We start from the raw sequence: 18,212 nt of genomic DNA on the forward strand, positions 1-18,212 counted from the left end.
GACCTGCTAAACACCTTTCATATGAATGTTATTACCAAAAACAGGGTAAGAAAACCATCATTTGAGGATGACTTAAACAACTAATATTGGAGTAAAATTGCACTTTGTCTTTGTACAGCAGATACGGGTGGCTTGACTTGTTCAAGCCAAGCCAAGGATGAAAGCATTCAAGTGAATAGGTGGATTTAGGCCTAATTTACTGTTATGTGTGGTTTGCATTTTTATGTATTAAGCTACTGACAGGTAAGATAGGCCTATTACCTTCAATTCAATTCAGTCACATTCAATTATTGGGTCAGGAAATAATTCCTGAACGGTTTTGTTCAGAGCTGAAAATGTAACTGGCTATTTGACAGAGGAAGTAGGTTGCTAACAAAATATTCACTTTCATTGTGTTACGAGCTCTTTGTAAATTATGTCTAATTAAAAAGAGTTTTAATCGTTCCGGCTTTCCCCTGGTAGGTTAGTGTCTCACTTTTATTTTTTAAGGGGAATATTCTCGCCTATGCCTTGCAGGGACATGGGATAGGGGAAGGGGTCATGAGAAATGGTATGAATGAAATGAAATGCTATTGATTTTTTTTTTTTTGGGGGGGGGGGGGGGGTTACTGTTTTCCGAGTTGATTCAATGAACGCACGCTTTCTACAGTCAGAAATTGGAATTTGCTGTTGTCTTGAACGCAGCATCGATCCAACCGGAAGTTCACATTTTTTTCTTTCCACATCCACATCCTAGTTACTGCTCTCATCAACATTACGCGTGGCGGCTATCCGCGACATGCAAGTCCAAAATTGATGTCGTTGATATTTTGAATTTCTCATGTAGGAGGGAGCTCATAAACACACATGTCTGAGGTGTTTGTAGAAAAATATCTTACCACACAACGACTTGTTGCAGTGCATGAAGTTGGATAGTGTGTCAAACTGCACAGATGGAACAAGATCGGACTAACGTTAACCATTTGGGTGCAGCAGCAGCTCCAGTAATTCCACCTGGATCAATAATTATTGCAGACTGGCATCGGTGTCCCGATAGCAAAGAATATTTCAGCAGACTATTTCAAAAGAAAAGGCGCAAAATGTTTGGTAAGAATGAGACGGCTAACTTTCCAAAGTAGCCAAAGTTTGGTAATGGGAACATTTTACTGTTACAATGGGTTTAGAATTAGGCTACTGCTGAAGTTGAGTTGGGCTAGCCTAGGCTACTGAAGAGGCTGTAGGCTTCATTCATCTCACAAGTGGGATTGATTGATCAGCACCGCAACTAATCCATCTCTTCATTGTCAAGGTCTCCTTGAAGCTCCTGCGATGCCTCCGCAAACACATGTCGACATCGTCCGCTACAAAATATTTCTAGCAGGGAAAAGCGGTGTTGGAAAGACTGCTCTCGCTGCCCGTCTGGGGGGATCAGACATTCCCAGTATGCATTATGAAACTACAGGTGAAACAATATCAACTTTTGCCATTTGCACAAGGATGTGGGCATTCCTGTAATTATGAATTATTTATGACTGGAGGAATGGTCAAATACAGCCTACATGATCATAATGGGCTTGTTACCAAAACTCATAGTGCCACCTAGAGGGCCTCTCACAACAAAACACATTATTTGCCACAGGTATTGAGACGACAGCAGTGTTCTGGCCAGTGAAACTGAAGGAGAATGGCAAAGTTCTATTCTTCAAGTTCCTCTTTTGGGATTGCGGGGAGAATTCACTTCGCAGATTTGACCACTTGTTACCGGTAGGCTACAGATATTTGAAACTATAGGCACGACAATGCTCAGTTTCTCTGTCCTGAATAAGTCTGTTTGTTTTATGTGGGTGTATGGTGCAATGTTTTGTACATTTGAAGGAATTTTGAAGTAAGGACCATTGTGTTTACCCCTGGCCCAGCACAGTCATGTAGCAAATTCCCTGTATCACTTTTGTCTTACTATCTTATATTTCTTGTTTGGAGTGCTAACTAGTGTGTGTTTGTATTTCTTTTAGTCATGTAAGGAGCAAGCAGATGCAATGTTGTTTTTATTCTCCTTTACCGACCATGCCTCCTTTGAAGATTTATCAAATCAGATATCCAGAGTATCGGACCCTTCTGAAAAAATTGTTAAATTGGTTGTGGGCACTAAGTATCCTTTCTCAAATGTCTTGCTGTGTACATCAGAGACTAGATTAATTTAGAAGGTCAAGTTATTTTTTTTTATACCATGTAAGATGTATAGGTAGGAAAAAGTTTCACTCAACTGAAATGTGATGGCCTAAGTACTTATAAAGAGACTTTTTGTAATCTAGACCATTTGGCTGTCTTTCCTCATTTTATCAGTCAATCACAAATAATGTTAATAGACATTCAGTGTTTCCCATACATTGACTTATTTGTGGCGGCCCACCACAATATCAACATTGACCACCACACAATGATTTTCCAGGTTGTACTAAATTGTGCTTAAATCTGGTTTATTATAACCATGCTACGCTAATTTGTTAAAAACTGTTGAATTCAAGTTAATTCTGCAAACTTACCCCCATAAATAGAATTCAGTTCTGTGGGAAACACTGACAGTGATGTCCAGATTTTTAATGTAATGTTGGTGCAGTTAACTTGTGGTAACTACTTGTATCATTTTGTTGACTGGCTAACATAACTCTATGCATGTGAGGGATAAAGGTACATTTTTCTTAACGCAGAAGGTTTGATCTGTTCATGCACACTGATGTGACAGAGAGGGAGATAGCCAGCTTCCAGGAGACATGGGGCTTGCCCGTCTTCCGTATCGGGGGAGACGTTCATGGGGGCCTGGGTGAGGTCGCCCCGCTCCTCAATGCTCTGGCTGAACATCTCTGGCACCAGGACTGTGTTGCTGCAAGCTGCCTTCCTCTGTCCTCTCAGGTCTGAGGTGGGGAACAAAGGCAAGAAGTACCAGAGTCCAGACACTCATGTTTCCACTGCACTTTATGGACAGCAGAAAGCTGTTTTAATGACTCCTGATTGGTTGTGTCTCTTGCATTTATTAGTACGCTTTATGTCAGTCAGACAAGTGATGTAATTTAAATAAATAGCCTAGTCATGTGTTTGCTGAAATTATTAAAAACACAGTGTGCTTTCTCATAGTAGTTTATATTGAACACTCCTTGTTTTCAAATTGGATACAGTATGATTAGAGCTTGGGCTAATTACCGGTAATTATTTCATGTGGATCGCAGCACACAATGTGAGAATTCAGTCAGCATATGGATTAGCACTGGTCTTTTAATTATCCATGAGCGTTCATAGTTTTATAACCACTGCAACTATTGTGGAAAAAGTCTGAACTCTGTGTGAAATTTCAAACCCCAGGTGACTCCATCAGAATATGCTTGAGGTTTATAAATAAGTGTAAATTGGTTAAGACCACATCACAAATTCTTGCTTAATAAGTGTATTTTTTCAGTTTACACAGACATAATATTTGTAAAATTTGTATGCGATGTACACTAAGGAATCTTTCTCAGTTGTTAGGTCTACAAATACGTTCTTAGACGTCATAACAATTCAAAGTTCAGTTCAAATTTCAGGAAGTACTGTTGATTTAACCAAGGGTAAATACATTTCAATTTCACCAAATTTAGGAAGACTTGGATATAGACCAAGAGGAAGTGAGAAGGGGATAGCCAGGTCTTGACACTAGAAGCAGATTAGGTGTCAGTCGGGTGCCTGCGAGCTTTCACTGTTAGGGCACCACCATCTGCCAGCGTCGAAGTTACAGACATGGGATCCACATCTGATGGCAGTTGGCACTTGTGGATGAAATTGTTTAGGACTGTACCATCTTCTCCTACCTGGTAAATAACAGGGAGTGTTAAGAAAGCTGGCTGAAGAGAGGGGAACATCACAGAGGTATGTATTCAACTAATAATGACTAAACCAACAGTTCCCATGTACCTTTTCAGCTTGGACTTCAATTAGGTTATTTGAAGAGGTGACTATGATCTCCACAGGTGAGAACTCGCTAACATCAACTGTGAACAGGTACATGTTGCCGACAGTCAGGAGTTTGCCCTGGAGGACAGCAGCAATTACTATGGGTGGAAGTGAGGACTCCCATTGGATCTTAATGCTGTGAATTCCCCTCATCCCTTGTTTAGGAAGACCATGGAGATTAACATTTAAGTATTTTTGTAAAAAAATATAACCTCAGTTCAAGGTGGAGACTTACCCACCTGAAGTCTCCCGGAGAGTCCTTGCTGCTCATCTTCATATATTTTGAATAATCCACTTGAAAAGGCCCCAGGTGTAATATTGCGGTCTGCTGTTGCTGTTTTATTTGGAAAAAATGTGCCAATTCAGAGCACTATCAAAGCCCACAATTCCACAGTATTAAAGTTTCGTGAACCTTATGGCCAGTGCAGAGCAGTGTACAGTTCCTCTGCACCCTCAGCACTCTCCCAGCTGCTCCAGCAAGGCTTTTATACTGCTGTCCTTTTAATGGTGTGAGTGGGGAGTGTATTGCCAAATGATAACTATGTGCAGTATTTATCATAGGCCAGAGAAGAGTATGTAGTTTACCCTCCCAATCCAATAATCTATCAGTTTGTCTATCCATCTGTCTGCCTTGCACGTTACCTGTTTGCATGGTTTTCTGTCTCTGGCATAAGATGAGCCACTTATTTCATCTGAACTCAAATAACAAAAACGAAGGATGTAGAAAGGACTCAGAATAAATGAATCAGAATACATTCCTGACACAAATCAGGCACTGATGTTTGCATCATAAATGTGGAAATGCTGTTCATGGAGAGGCTGACACCGAAGAAAGGGAGAAGAGTCAGTCCCTACAAATATAGAGTGAGGTACCGAGAAGATGTGGTATTTCAGACCACAGCACTATTGTCGTTACTGTAAACCACATCATTGGATACAGACACATGCGAGCAAAATAACATTTATATGGTAGCCTAAATCAATTGTAGGCTATCATTAGGTTAGTGCCACAATTTAGTCAATGACATTAACAAACCAATGCCTTATTTAGCCTGTGCTAAGTCAGGTTTATGAAATTATGATATCTTCCTGTCCACACGGGGACACTAGTGTTTCATAATGATTAATGCGCATGAAAGAAAAAAAATACAGAAGAAGCTAGTGTAAACAGTTACTTATCTGGGACTTTGATATTGTACTCCCCACCAGATTATCAAATGTTATGCAGCCTACTTTCACTATCCAGTTGCACACCAGACAACTTGGTCATGGCTATTTAAAGAAATATTCCGCAATGGAGGTGAGTGAAGTGAAATGACGCAATTCTGAAACTTCATGATGCGTAGGCCGATATGGCTTATTCGTGACATTTGACAGACAGCCTGTGTCAGCTTTTTGTTGTGGCGCTTTCCACTTTAAAATTGACTCTACAATGAATCAGACGAATAGGCTACCTCTCTTTAACCTCTGTCCGGTCCACGCACCTTCTATCCTGAACGTAGGACAGTGTCCACTGTCTGTTTAATGTGCCCTGTGGTTCCAAGTTGTCAATCATTACTTACTAAACACACACAAACACATCGGCATTTGATCTACCAGGGCCAGCTTTAGCCAGCTCTCTGAAGTAGAGTAACACAGAGATAGATTTCGTATAAGCCTGGGTGCTCAGGTAAGTTGTTGGAATCTTATAGCTTCAACTTTGGCATGTTTCACCTTTAGTGGGAGGCTGAATATCAGTCAAGTCTGTCCCTAGAGTAATGCTTGCAATTTGTAGGCCATTGCATTTCAGGGGTAGGTATCTAACTGATTGCTTGATAACTAGGTACCAGGGGAAGGTATAGACCCTATCAAGAGAGTTCCATTATCAGCATCATCGTTGGCCCCACAAGGCTTCCGTTTTAACATTCCATATGTTATCTTAATGCAGAGGAAGTAGATTGGGAACCAAATAGAATGTCCAAGCGTTGTTTTTGTTTTTATTGTTGAAAGGGTCTATATCGATTGTTTGATGACTTCAAACCTTATCTGATATTCCATGTATTATAACTGTAATGTCTTCTGGCCTCCTTACACCAAACAACTTTGACAAGATTTGGGAAAGATTCTTGAAAGATTGTAGTCTTTTGAGTAAAGCTTGAATGGGGGGCATTAGTTAAAAGACTCCAATCTTTCAAGAATCTTTCAAATCTTGTCAAAATTGTTTGGTGTAACGAGGCCATTTGTTTTATCTGGTTCAGATCTCCCCATCAGGTACAAAAGTATAGACCATTAAGAAACAACTTCGCAAAAACGAGAGTAGCCTAAATGAGATTAGATATCGTCACATTTTCAGTTGTGACTAATCTTTTAGTAGAAGAGTTAAATGTGTGTGTGTTGTAAATTTATACATTAAAATAATTTATATGTGTGTTCATGCTTCTCCTCCACTGGGATAATAACCAGCAAAGCTCTGTCATCTACAAGTGCCTCCAGACGGGTCTATGGCTCGGTTGCTTTCCTTGTCTCGGTGCTTAAGGGTGCGCCAGCCCTTGTGGCTGGCCGTCAGGAGCATGTCACTGGACCAGCGGGCACGGGAGGTCTTTGCTGCTGCAGTGGAGGCTGTGCAGCCGGACCAGGTGGTGAGACGATGCCTGGAGCGTCATGGTGAACAACTTCAAGTGGGCGGTCAAAGTTTCAAGCTCTCTCACAACATCCATCTTGTGGGTTTTGGCAAGGCTGTGCTTGGCATGGCAGCAGAGGCAGAGAGGATTGTGGGAGATCACCTGGTGAAAGGGGTGATTAGTGTACCGCACGGCATTCAGGAGACCCTGAAACAGCATGGAAAAGAGTAAGTCTGCTCCAACCACTATTCTTGTGGCCCAACAATTATGGTAATTGTGGTGTATGCGAATGAATGAACATGTGAATAAATGGAAGAATGGTTTTGATATGCTCTGTGCATAGCTTAGGTTGAAGTTGTTCCTCAGGTTAGAGTGCTCTTTATCGAATACACTGACTGATGTTGACCCCAGCAACATTCTTATCTGTAGACAGATGCTGCTCCCGAATGGGAGCCAAATCACAGTGATGGAGGGGGCCAAGCACAACCTGCCAGACACAGACGCCCAGCGAGCTGCTGAGAGCATCAGGCAGCTGGCCAGTGCCCTGACAGACAGTGACCTTTTGCTGGTGCTCATATCAGGTATGCATCCAATGTTTGTGTGATCTGTGGACTTTGAGGAAAGTATCCCCATTTTGGGGGTGTGCACTCACAGAGGAATGCTGTGTGCGTGTGTGCGCAGGTGGCGGGTCGGCTCTCCTACCAGCTCCTGTGCCCCCCATCTCTGTGCAAGAGAAACAGGATGTGACCCGGCGGCTGGCTGCTGCTGGAGCTACTATCCAGGAGCTGAACACAGTGAGGCGGTCCCTCTCCCTGCTCAAGGGGGGAGGCCTTGCTGCCTGTGCTCGGCCTGCACAGGTAAAAGCCTAGTATAGCACATTTGATTGAACACAGCAGCTCTTCACTGTGGCAACACTAGAGACAGCTTGCGACACTGGTGACACTCCAGCATGACAGACTTCCCACTCCTGTAACTGCCTGTGGGTTTTAGTGTTTAAAAACTGACCTAGAAATAGTTTATGGGTTGAAGAATTATTGCATTATACAGTTGTTTCTAGTTTATTTGTTTCCTCATCAACATTTGACATCTATTGAACTTTTTGGGCCAGTTACAAGTCCATGGATTAGACATGAGGTGCGTTCAAATTCGCAAACATAGGCAAACGTTTGTAAACAGTTTACTGTTTGCCTTGAGTTTTCTGTGAACGTTTGTGAACACTCACAAACAGTTGGAGGTGGTAGTTCTCCGCAAACATGTTGGGAGTTGGATGGAGAGTTGCGCTTGACATGGAAAGTTTACACAAAATTGTTCAAATGTATCTGTTTAGACAAATATGTTTGCCACTGTTCAAGGAATTTGAACTTAGCTCTGCACTAAGGGCGTACTCACACTATGCCATCCATACCGTACCCGAGTATGTTTGACCCCAAGTTCAAGTCCAGCTCATTTGACCAGTGTGACCGCTCCGTTCCGTACCCGAGCACGGTAAGCCTATCAGTGCCCGTGTCCACTAGAGGAGGCGGACTCGGGCACGGTACAGTTGGGCTTATGATCGCGCCTATGCAAAGATTCTAGAGCACAGCAGCTCAACCGTTCCTGTCCAGTACTGTATGTGGATTAAGCCTATATAGACACCATGTATACCATGTTTATTGATCTTTAGTTATTCTAACACTTTTTACATGTTTCTCCACAGGTGGTAGCTTTGATTTTGTCTGATGTAATCGGTGACCCTCTGGACCTAATTGCCAGTGGCCCCACGGTCCAGTGCGAGACATGGCCTGAGCAGGTTTGGGCTATACTAGAGCACTACGGCCTCTCCTCCTCACTCCCCGCTTCTGTGACGGAGGTGCTGAAGCAGGCTGGCTGTCAGGCAGACAGGCTAAGTGCCACAGGCTCTGCTGAGGAGTCGCACGTGCTGAATGCAGTCATCGGCTCCAACGGCATTGCGCTGGAGCGTGCCGGTCGACGTGCCCGGGAGCTGGGCCTCCGGCCACTTGTGCTCTCGCCTGGAGTGTGCGGGGACGTGCGGTCCGTCGCTCGCCTTTACGGCCTGCTGGCGCGCTTCGCTTGCGCCGCAGCCGTTCCCGGCCAGCCTGACCCGTTGCCCGCGCTTGCTGACCAGGTGCTCCAGCTGGGCCCAGAGGTGGGTGTTGAGAGCTGGGACCTCATGCGCACGCTCAAGGTCCTGGAGGAAGGTCGGGACGAGAGCTGGGGTGCCACCTGCCTATTGGCCGGAGGAGAGCCCACCGTGCAGCTGACAGGGAAGGGTCGGGGCGGGCGGAACCAGGAGCTAGCCCTGCGTGTCGGGCTGGAGCTGGGAGAAGGGCTGGGCGCTAATGGAGACCAAGGGCCAGTGTTTCTCAGCGGGGGTACCGATGGGCAGGATGGACCCACTGAGGCAGCAGGTGCCGTCACTGACGGCGGATTGGCAGCAGAGGCACACGGACAGGGCCTGCAGACGGACAACTTCCTGGCCAACAACGACTCCTTTACCTTCTTCTCTCGCTTGTCACAGGGCAAGCGATTGCTCATGCCAGGTCTGACGGGCACCAATGTGATGGATGTCCACGTGATGCTGCTGCCCCCACCACCCACAAACTGAAAAGCACACTGACACACACACTCACACAAAAGCACACTGACACACACACACACGGAGCACTCGGAGGACTGAAAAGACTAGGTTTGACTAGTCCATGATCGTGTCGTGTCAACTGCACTGACTCTATTGGCACTCTTATGCGGCTATGTAATAATCCATCGGTTAGTACACTGAAATTAAAATTAAACATCTTGAGACTCAAATACTTGAGAAAGTATTTTAATTAATTCTGAAAATCAAACCACATAATTGTTCCTTAATATTTGTATGCCTTCTGATCTACTGGCACTTGCTTGTTTACATGGGAGCTCCTTGGATATTGGCTGCTAATGTGCTTCATCAGTTAATGATTAAAATTACACACTTATGTCTGTCTTTTTTACATTCCAAACTGATACGTAGATATAACTATAAAAATAATACAATTACATTTTTGGCTCTAATTTAAAAGATTGCACTTTGCTAATGAAATAACTTGGCAAAATCTATTTCCTAAAATAATACCATGGGCAAAGTCCTAAGCACAAACAATGGAGGTCAGCTCATTGCCTGACATTTAAATTAAGGCCCTCCAATAGTGTGGTCAGACATACTGGATTAACTATTATGGCAACAGACACCTGAGAAGTAGCATTGTAGAAACTTGACCGCAGTGAGATCAATGCTTTCTAAAAAGCAGGCAGGATCGTGACATGTGCCCCCACTGGTTCTATGGACATTTCACAAGTTAGTTGTACTTGTACAAAAAATCTTCCACAGATTTTATGGATCATTACATTAACCACCACACACTTTCAGACAGACTGAACCTAAATGCTTTTATTGTCTTTCTGGTAAACAGCACCAAAGCAACCATACCATTACATCTCATCTGCATGATTATCATAGCTTGCTTTCCTACTCAATTCAAATACAGAAGGTTGTTGAAAGGGTGGGTCTTTAGTCTATGACTAAAATTAGGCAGTGTTTTTAAGTAGCCAACACGTGGTACCTATTTAATTGTTCATGCACCATAATAATGGCCATCTTCATTTAAATTAAAATTCCACCAAGTCCTGTATGAATTAGCAGATGCAATGCCAGTTTCATTTTCTCTTTTGGAATCCTTGTTCACTACACCTGCACCACTGTCCTCTTGAGGTCATGGGAATCTGTCCACTGAATTATCTGCAGGAGAATCGGTCATCCAAACCACCCTACACTCAACCTCCTGTTATCAGGGGCAACAAACTCCACATTGTGTTAAGTAGAGAGTCCAATGTACTTGGTGAAGCTCTTTTTGAACTGACATACATCTTCACTTCCACTTGTTAACATCCTGTAAATGCTGTCGAAGTCGTCCTGCAGGCAAATTGCATAGACTCTTCAAAGACAAGCGGCTACAAGATCCATATTCTGTGGTTCGTTCAAGAAACTCCCCTGGTCATTACTCGCGATGGGTCTTCAGGGCGTCCCCTGATGCACTCTCCCTAACAAAAACAGGGGATGACGTGAACGTTAAGGTTAGTAAAGTGTACAGACAAGGCTTCGTTGTTACTCGACAGCCTATCAAAACAGTAGCATAGGGCATGATATGAAACATGAGATTGATTAAGCAACGGTGACAACTAATGACACAACATTACGCCTAAACCATATCGTGCCCCCCCCCCTCCTACTGATTTAACTGTTGGCTTAATCACCAACCCAGTTCAGCAAGAAGTCACCTACCAACCACTTAGGTGAGGTGCAGTGTCAGGTGTGCCTCCGTTCTGTCCACCCGTGCCTAAAGAGTACGAAGCAAGGTGTTAACAGGAGACGTTTTACCATAATTCAAAACAAGATAACGTTAACTCTCTATGCAAACGACTGTTTTTGCAGCTCGAATGGCACGTTAATCAAGCGGTAACACCTTTCTGCCTGATTAGGATGAAATTAAAGTATGGACTCATTAATATTACTGACTAACGTCAAGGTTATTATCTTCATGGGAGGTAGCTGCTAATGTTAACGTTCACGTTAGCTAACCAGCAGCGTTAACGTAATTTAGCCACAGGCATCGATGCCTTATTAACCTAACTTACTGTTAGCTTACTGTCTTTTAGCTTTCTAGGCCAAAGATAAAGTTGAACATATTTAATTATGCAGCTATTCTCACCTTGTCGATAATACATGTCGTTAACGGTATTTCCATATACTTTCCAGGCGAAGTGGATGGCAATAAGGCTCAGAACAAGCCAACTGAACAATATTTTAAACACGGCAACTCTCATGTCATTTGCAGTCCAGTCATCCACAAACTCAGACAGAAACGACATGAAGCCCTCAACTATCCGATATAAAAACTCAAAATCCCATGGTTCGTCCATTCTATTAGGTGTTTCCTTGGGTGATTTAAATAAGGTATTTTAGCAATAAAAAGCAGGCAACATATTTTACCACTGCTAGCTTTGGCAACGTTAGCTGGTTAACTAGCTCTCATGTCAACAACAACGGGGTAAAGGCCTTTGTTTCCTCATCAGCAGATTCGCCAGAAACAAATATCACGGGAAAGTTAACGTTTTTCTAACAGAGTAGCCTTATCAGTAAAAGAAAGGTAAATCCACATCAAATCAGACTCAACAAGCTTGTTAGATCATTCGAAAAGAAATGCGAGGAATTTGAAGTTGCAAGTTTTAAGCTACGGAGCCGGGAGGTGTTATTATGGTTATGGATTTAGCAGACGCCTTTGTCCAAAGCGACACATAAATACAAAACAACATAATAATATTTAAAATTGAACAGGGAACAGATTAGAATGTAGGTCAAATATAATAAGGAGAATAGTTATAATAAACAATAATATCAATTTAATCAATAGCCTAATAAAAAAGCAATGGAAAAAAAGGGGAAAGGCAATAATAAAACAATAATGTCCATTCAATCAATAAAATAAAAACAATGACATGCTAAGACTAAGGAGAATATCAATAATAAACAATAATGTCAAATGAATTAACAGCCCAATTAAAATAAAACAACATTATACAAACCATAACACATAAGCGCTTAAACAACTAAGTGTTGAATAGGAATGATCTTTAGACCCCTCTTAAACGACCCAAAACTACCACAGCAACGGAGAGCACTGGGCAATTCATTCCACCAACATGGAACCACTGAAGAAAAGAGTGATTAGATAGCCTATTTTTGTTTGTCGAGAACTTGAGAACTTGCGATGGTTTTTACTAAATTGTGTGTTCATTTGACTAAATTGTGCACTCACTTTACTAATGGTACTCTTCTTTTCCTAGATTGTGTGCTCGTTTTACTACATACTTTATGATATAGTAATATGTTTCAATAAAACGTGCACTCATTTTACTAAATCGTGTAATTTAAAATAGAAAAATGAGATGTAATCTAACGCATAGCTAAAACTTAGATCACATAAGGCTACAAAATATGACCACTACTCAGTCCTCTCCACAAAAATAAATCACACTTGTTGAAATGATGTTTTATAAACAAAGTTCGGGTGGAGCCTTCGGGATGATTGACAGCAATTAACTCACCCACTGCCGCCGCAGGGTAGGCCTATTTAAGCCGACCTCCTTTTCCATACGTCACACGCTCCGACGTTCGCGAAATCATTCAGTCTGCGTATTGTTCGCATGGACAAGACAGCTCTCATGGAACTGGAAATCCACCCAGCGCCAGCAAGGCGTTGACCCTACCCACTGGACAGTGGCTCGCATCCGCAGCACTCTCCATTCCCGCGGCATCACGTTCCGTATGTCGGATAGGAAGTTCCATCTCCTCCGCCTTCTAACTCAGTTGGATAACCCGGTCTTTTCGCCCTCCCGCTCCCTCACTTTGTTTTCCTCCCCAGACCAGGAAGCAAGCTGCTCCTTCTGGCATCCCGACGCGGTTCCTTCCGCCGGCCATTCAGCCGGACGAAGCACACACCACCAGCCACCTCGCGAACCGGGCACGCCGACAGCACTTTCCGGCACCACACGCTTCAGAGCGTATCATTCCGCTGCTTCAGCCACAGCCACTGCCACGTCAGCGGCTCCGGCCCATTCCCGCCGCATCTCCGCCGTATTTCCGGGTCCAACCCCACTTCTCCAGACGGCCCCGGTAGCGACAGCGTCGCTACTCCCCCCACTCCTTCTTTCCCTCCCCCATCCACCTCCCCTAGCCAGGACTCGGTCCAGGCCTGCCCCACCTCCAGTCGTTCCGACGACTGCTCCCTCCCTCCCCCCTCCCCCCCCCTCCCCTTTCCATTCCGGGAGCCACGTCTGTACAGCACGCCTCAACTCACGAAGCGTCAGCTCGAAGAGTCACCTCACTAGCTCCCCATCTCTCTTATGAGTTAGCGAGCACCTGGTCTCAGTCGGCGCCGATAGCGACAGCGTCGCTACTCCCCCCTAACCCTCTTTCCTTCCCCGTCCCACTTCCCGCGACCCTGTCCCAGGTTGCTCCCCTTCCGGTCGCGTCAGCGACCGCTCCCTCCCTCCCCCCTTTTCTCCCTTCCCATCTCTTCCCCGGCTCCGCGCTAGACCAGCCCGCAGCAGCGGGTCATCAGCACTCAGCGAGTGCTTCGGACCACGACGTCCCGTTCCGGCAGCAAAACTATTCTTTAGCCACAGCACAGGCCCTGCCACCGCCTCCTCACGCTGCAGCATTCGAACCACCACCCGTCACAGCGTCCACCAGGAACCTCATCTTGTCAGGTGCAGACGTAGACCTTTCTACCATTCTTCCCTCCCTTCCTATTCCCTCTCATAACCGGGATCTAGTTCGCGGCGAACTGGTTTTTCTCTAAAAAATTCTGGCCCAGCATCAAAAACCCTGTCATTTCCCGAGTTCACCGTAGCTTTTACCAACTACACAGAAGTCGTCTGTTTCGTGTTCTCCAGTCGACGCAAATGACTAAGCTAAATGACTACCTGGCCATCATCGCCGGCCTAGCCGTATCCTACGGTGGAGCTCATTTTCATACGTAGGCTACCACCGGCTGTTTTCAGCAAAATGCGCTGCCAGAGTCGGCCTCTGGAACTAAAACCCCTACTGGGGCGCGCTCGATATGGAGCTCCATAACCGCGTTTTCCTAGGACTTAAGCCATCTTGTCCTCTCTGCAATAGCCCCAGTCACGGCGCGGTCGAGTGTCCACTAGTCAACTCATTCCCCAGGGCCGCCCTTTCATCTCGCATCTCCTAAACTGCGCTCAGCAACCCCATCTCTCGAAGACGTCGTATCTCTAGATGCCCAGTGTCTGGCCGATATCAAACTCTGGAGGATGTTTTAGACGAATGGAATGGTCTGTGCATGTTCTACGACGACTGCCAATCATCTCCAGAAGAGCTCCAGTTGTACACCGACGCAGCCCCCTCAACAGGCTTCGGAGGCTTTTTCAAAGGGCGCTGGTTTGCATCCCCGTGGCCACTAGAGTTCAGAGAGCTAACAACCGGAAACGAATCGTCAGCCGTGTTCGAACTCTACCCCGTAGCCATCACGGCCCTACCTGGGGGAATGAGTGGACCTCCAAGAGTGAGATAATCCACAGCGACAACGAAGCCGTAGTGCACGTCATTAATAACTCGAGCTCAAAATCGCCTGCGCTTTCCCCTCTTATTAGGCGTCTAATCTGGATAGCAGCCAGCTACCAGCTTATTATAAGAGCCGTGCACGTCCCCGGTTGCCACAATGGAATTGCGGACTCTCTCTCTCGTCTTAAATTCCAGAGATTCAGAAGCTCGGCAACAGAGGCGGACCCGTACCCTACTCCACTCCCCAGCTTTTCGGAGACCATCTTCCCATAAACCACCCCTCAGCTATCTTCAGCCCATCACGGCCGACCTAGCCCTTCAAGCCCTCGCACCCAGGACCATGCAGTCCTACTGGACTGCTTGGTCGTGCTTCAAACAGCTCCACGCAAAGCACTCACTACCATTTCCCAGTTTCGATGCAGTCACCATATCATTTATCACCTACGCCCACACTTCACTCGGGATCAAAGTTTCTTCCATTAGAGTCTACCTAGCTGGCATTCATTTCTTCTACAAACGCCCCCACGGCTCCGAATGCCCCTTCTCCGACACCAGGATAGGCTTGTTAATTAAAGGTATCCGTAGGCAACATCCAGTCCCCCAAGACTCCCGCCTTCCCATTACCTCAAGCATTCTCGCCACCTGCCTCGCTACCCTTCGCTAAGGGTTCATGTCACCGCATTCCGATTCCACCATCTCCGTTATGTTTCTACTGGCCTTTTTGGGCTGCTGAGATGTAGCGAGTTTACATGCCCTTCGTCTCTCTCCATTCCCGATGTCCACCCGTGCATCGCAGATCTAGAGCAGCTAGACCAAGACACCATTCGATTTACCATCAAACAGGGTAAAACCGATCAGTCCCGAAAAGGACACTCCATATCCATTTAACTCCGCCTCAGACCTTCAGCCTATCCAATACCTATCTCACTACATCTCATATCGGTCAGCTCAAGCTTCGTCTACTAGCCCGCCCTTCGTGTCAGACGAAGGGCTACCCATCACTCGCCACAGATTCCAGACACTCTTAAAACCATTCTAGTCAAATCTGGTTTTCCCGCGGATCGCACTCCTTCAGGATAGGAGCTGCCACAAACAGCTGCGCTCAACGGCTTATCGGAGCAACAATTAAAATACTGGGCCGTTGGTCCTCGGATGCCTACCAGTCTTACATCCGCTCCAATCTAGCGGATTTACGACTCGCTCAGCAAGCACTTATGTAGTTGGTAGCGGCCTTTCTCTGTGATCTTTTGGGGTGCAAGCGGTCATCGCTCTATCGCGATATCCGCTCCAGGCACTCCAGGACCTCGGACAGCTACCTTGCCAAACACGCACTTCTCCCATACATTCTAGTCTAGCTGAAGCAATCATATAGAAGGGCGAACTAGTGAAATGATGTTTTATAAACAAAGTTCGGGTGGAGCCTTCGGGATGATTGACAGCAATTAACTCACCCACTGCCGCCGCAGGGTAGGCCTATTTAAGCCGACCTCCTTTTCCATACGTCACACGCTCCGACGTTCGCGAAATCATCCCCCCTCCTCCCCCTACTCCTCCATTTCACCAATTGCCCTGTTACTCATCCTCCTTACACAGGGGGTGCAAGCGGTCATCGCTCTATCGCGATATCCGCTCCAGGCACTCCAGGACCTCGGACAGCTACCTTGCCAAACACGCACTTCTCCCATACATTCTAGTCTAGCTGAAGCAATCATATAGAAGGGCGAACTAGTGAAGTGATATTTGGAGACAAGGAAGATGACTTCATGAACATTACCCACCAGGTATACCTACGCTACTCATGTAGTGACGTATCACTCCGCGTAGATATATCTTGGACCAGTGGCGGAACAAGTCAGGGCCGGGCCGGAGGCGGGGCACATGACCGGGCCCTTTATTAAACTCATCATAACATAATTTTACAACATACACACATGCCCGCAACAGCGGGTCTTACAAGCGTCAGCGCCACGGAGAGCAACTATGTAATTTTAAAGTCCATCGAACGTACATATAGATAGATACTTTATTGATCCTCAAGGGGAAATTCAAGAAATTGAATTGAAACATGAAGTGTAATTAAGAGAACAACAACAAAAACATTAGGCTACATGACCCCTAATAATAAAACAATAACTAGATGTACCGCATAGCGGTACAAAATATGACCGCCGCTCAGTCCTGTACATCAGTTCCACGAAAATAAATCACACTTCAATTTGTCTCCATATTTTACTCCATCCCCCACTCTTGAAACTTTTGTGTATGCTTGTTTGGCATGCCTGAGTGTGTGTGTGTGTGCGGCTGCACAGAAAGTAGCCTACTGGTGCTGAAAAGGTGAATAGATTGTAGAATAGCCAAAGAAGATGTAGCATTGTTATAAAACCTTTAAAATCTCTAAACAATCACAAGTAGGGCAGTTCATCACAGTTCATCCATTGCAACTGGATTGATGAAAGGTCACTTACACCTGTAGGCTAAATTGTATTTGGGAAAAGCAAAAGGTATCAGCATAATGTTATTTATTTATTTGTTTATTTATAAACAAAAACATCTCTGTCAGTTCCATGCCGTTTTCAACAGCTATCAAAAACAAAGGTCATTTTTGGATGGATGGATTTTTTGTGAATGTTTCTTCTTCTACATAAGATTTTAGTCATCTTTAGTTCATGTAATAGGCTACTTTATTGTCAATGCACAAATTAAGTAACAGTAGCCTGAAACGTTATTGTTAATGCACAAATTAAGTAACAGTAGTCTGAAACGAAATGCTGTTTTACTAACCAGTGGTGCAAATAACTGACATGTCCAAATGGGCCTTGATGAAATGCGTCGCTAGACTTTTCATACACATAACGGGCCAAAGTTGAAGAGCTGTTGTCCGTTATTGTTCGTGCAAATATAGGCTGATTCATGTTCCCTTGCATTGTGTAACTGAGGTCCATGGCTAGTCTGGCTTTCACCAGACCAAGCTCAATCTTTTAAGAAATCAAAAAATAAATAGCGGGCAGATCAGGCTGGGTTCACCTGGGTTCGCCTATAGTCCATAGGCACCCGATATTGTTTAATTTTCCGATTGAGATATCCAAGCTCTGGCTATTCTAAATGCAAAAATGCATCAGGGAGTTATGACAAAACTGTAACCAGAGGTGGGACCAAGTCACTGTTTGGCAAGTCACAAGTAAGTCCCAAGTCTTAGCAGTCAAGTCCAAGTCAAGTCCCAAGTAAATACAGAGAAGGGCAAGTCGAGTCCAAGTCCAAGTCACATCAAAGCCAAGTCGAGTCCAAGTCCAAGTCCCAATCTTTTTAAAGTCCTGAACAAGTCATCAGGTACTCTTCACTTAATAATGCCATTATTAGACTATCGATCATAATTTTAGCACTTCCATCTAATCCACAGTATTTTTTCTATAAATACAGATTAAAATATGTTCAATGTTTCTGTCTTGTAATCTTTTACGACATATGCATGTGCATACCTGTGTAATATACACATGTGCATACCTGAGTAATCTCTACAAAATGGATAGCTACAT

The 18,212-nt window shown here is 44.8% G+C and overlaps 4 protein-coding genes across 5 annotated transcripts; 2 read left to right on the plus strand and 2 right to left on the minus strand.

Moving 5' to 3' along the window:
- Positions 1–741: 741 nt before the first annotated feature.
- Positions 742–3,118, plus strand: cplane2 (ciliogenesis and planar polarity effector 2). Its single transcript, XM_042089235.1, has 5 exons — positions 742–1,086; positions 1,289–1,441; positions 1,619–1,743; positions 1,992–2,128; positions 2,691–3,118. The coding sequence occupies exons 1-5, from the start codon at positions 933–935 to the stop codon at positions 2,893–2,895; spliced, it is 774 nt and encodes a 257-aa protein (XP_041945169.1). The 5' UTR covers positions 742–932; the 3' UTR covers positions 2,896–3,118.
- A 113-nt stretch (positions 3,119–3,231) lies between these two features.
- Positions 3,232–4,442, minus strand: LOC121707031 (heat shock protein beta-7-like). Its single transcript, XM_042089238.1, has 3 exons — positions 4,196–4,442; positions 3,922–4,038; positions 3,232–3,818 (listed from the first exon to the last, which is right to left on the minus strand). The coding sequence occupies exons 1-3, from the start codon at positions 4,235–4,237 to the stop codon at positions 3,675–3,677; spliced, it is 303 nt and encodes a 100-aa protein (XP_041945172.1). The 5' UTR covers positions 4,238–4,442; the 3' UTR covers positions 3,232–3,674.
- Positions 4,443–5,087: 645 nt separating this feature from the next.
- glyctk (glycerate kinase) lies at positions 5,088–9,532 on the plus strand. Of its 2 annotated transcripts, none has more exons than XM_042089232.1 (5): positions 5,088–5,260; positions 6,403–6,787; positions 6,990–7,141; positions 7,242–7,417; positions 8,257–9,532. In XM_042089232.1, exons 2-5 carry the CDS (start codon positions 6,441–6,443, stop codon positions 9,163–9,165), a joined length of 1,584 nt encoding a protein of 527 aa, XP_041945166.1. In that variant the 5' UTR covers positions 5,088–5,260; positions 6,403–6,440; the 3' UTR covers positions 9,166–9,532. The 2 variants fall into 2 exon arrangements, with proteins under 2 accessions (XP_041945166.1, XP_041945167.1); XM_042089233.1 differs by lacking the exon at positions 5,088–5,260 and adding an exon at positions 5,295–5,629.
- Positions 9,533–9,969: 437 nt separating this feature from the next.
- On the minus strand, positions 9,970–11,702 carry tcta (T cell leukemia translocation altered). The gene is made up of 3 exons (XM_042089237.1): positions 11,303–11,702; positions 10,876–10,930; positions 9,970–10,634 (listed from the first exon to the last, which is right to left on the minus strand). The coding sequence occupies exons 1-3, from the start codon at positions 11,511–11,513 to the stop codon at positions 10,592–10,594; spliced, it is 309 nt and encodes a 102-aa protein (XP_041945171.1). The 5' UTR covers positions 11,514–11,702; the 3' UTR covers positions 9,970–10,591.
- Between the last annotated feature and the right edge of the window lie 6,510 nt (positions 11,703–18,212).

This window comes from Alosa sapidissima, chromosome 4 (genome assembly GCF_018492685.1).
Source record: "Alosa sapidissima isolate fAloSap1 chromosome 4, fAloSap1.pri, whole genome shotgun sequence".
NCBI lineage: Eukaryota > Metazoa > Chordata > Actinopteri > Clupeiformes > Clupeidae > Alosa > Alosa sapidissima.

Coding starts and splice junctions, on each gene's coding strand:
- cplane2 (XM_042089235.1), top strand. CDS start 933: ATGGAACAAGATCGGACTAACGTTAACCATTTGGGTGCAGCAGCAGCT. Junction 1,087..1,288: donor GAAAAGGCGCAAAATGTTTG/GTAAGAATGAGA, acceptor TTCATTGTCAAG/GTCTCCTTGAAGCTCCTGCG. Junction 1,744..1,991: donor GATTTGACCACTTGTTACCG/GTAGGCTACAGA, acceptor TATTTCTTTTAG/TCATGTAAGGAGCAAGCAGA.
- glyctk (XM_042089232.1), top strand. CDS start 6,441: ATGGCTCGGTTGCTTTCCTTGTCTCGGTGCTTAAGGGTGCGCCAGCCC. Junction 7,142..7,241: donor TTTGCTGGTGCTCATATCAG/GTATGCATCCAA, acceptor GTGTGTGCGCAG/GTGGCGGGTCGGCTCTCCTA. Junction 7,418..8,256: donor CCTGTGCTCGGCCTGCACAG/GTAAAAGCCTAG, acceptor GTTTCTCCACAG/GTGGTAGCTTTGATTTTGTC.
- tcta (XM_042089237.1), bottom strand. CDS start 11,513: ATGGACGAACCATGGGATTTTGAGTTTTTATATCGGATAGTTGAGGGC. Junction 10,931..11,302: donor CGACATGTATTATCGACAAG/GTGAGAATAGCT, acceptor CGTACTCTTTAG/GCACGGGTGGACAGAACGGA. Junction 10,635..10,875: donor GCACCTCACCTAAGTGGTTG/GTAGGTGACTTC, acceptor TGTTTTTGTTAG/GGAGAGTGCATCAGGGGACG.
- LOC121707031 (XM_042089238.1), bottom strand. CDS start 4,237: ATGAAGATGAGCAGCAAGGACTCTCCGGGAGACTTCAGGTGG. Junction 4,039..4,195: donor CTCCGGGAGACTTCAGGTGG/GTAAGTCTCCAC, acceptor GCTGTCCTCCAG/GGCAAACTCCTGACTGTCGG. Junction 3,819..3,921: donor TTGAAGTCCAAGCTGAAAAG/GTACATGGGAAC, acceptor GTTATTTACCAG/GTAGGAGAAGATGGTACAGT.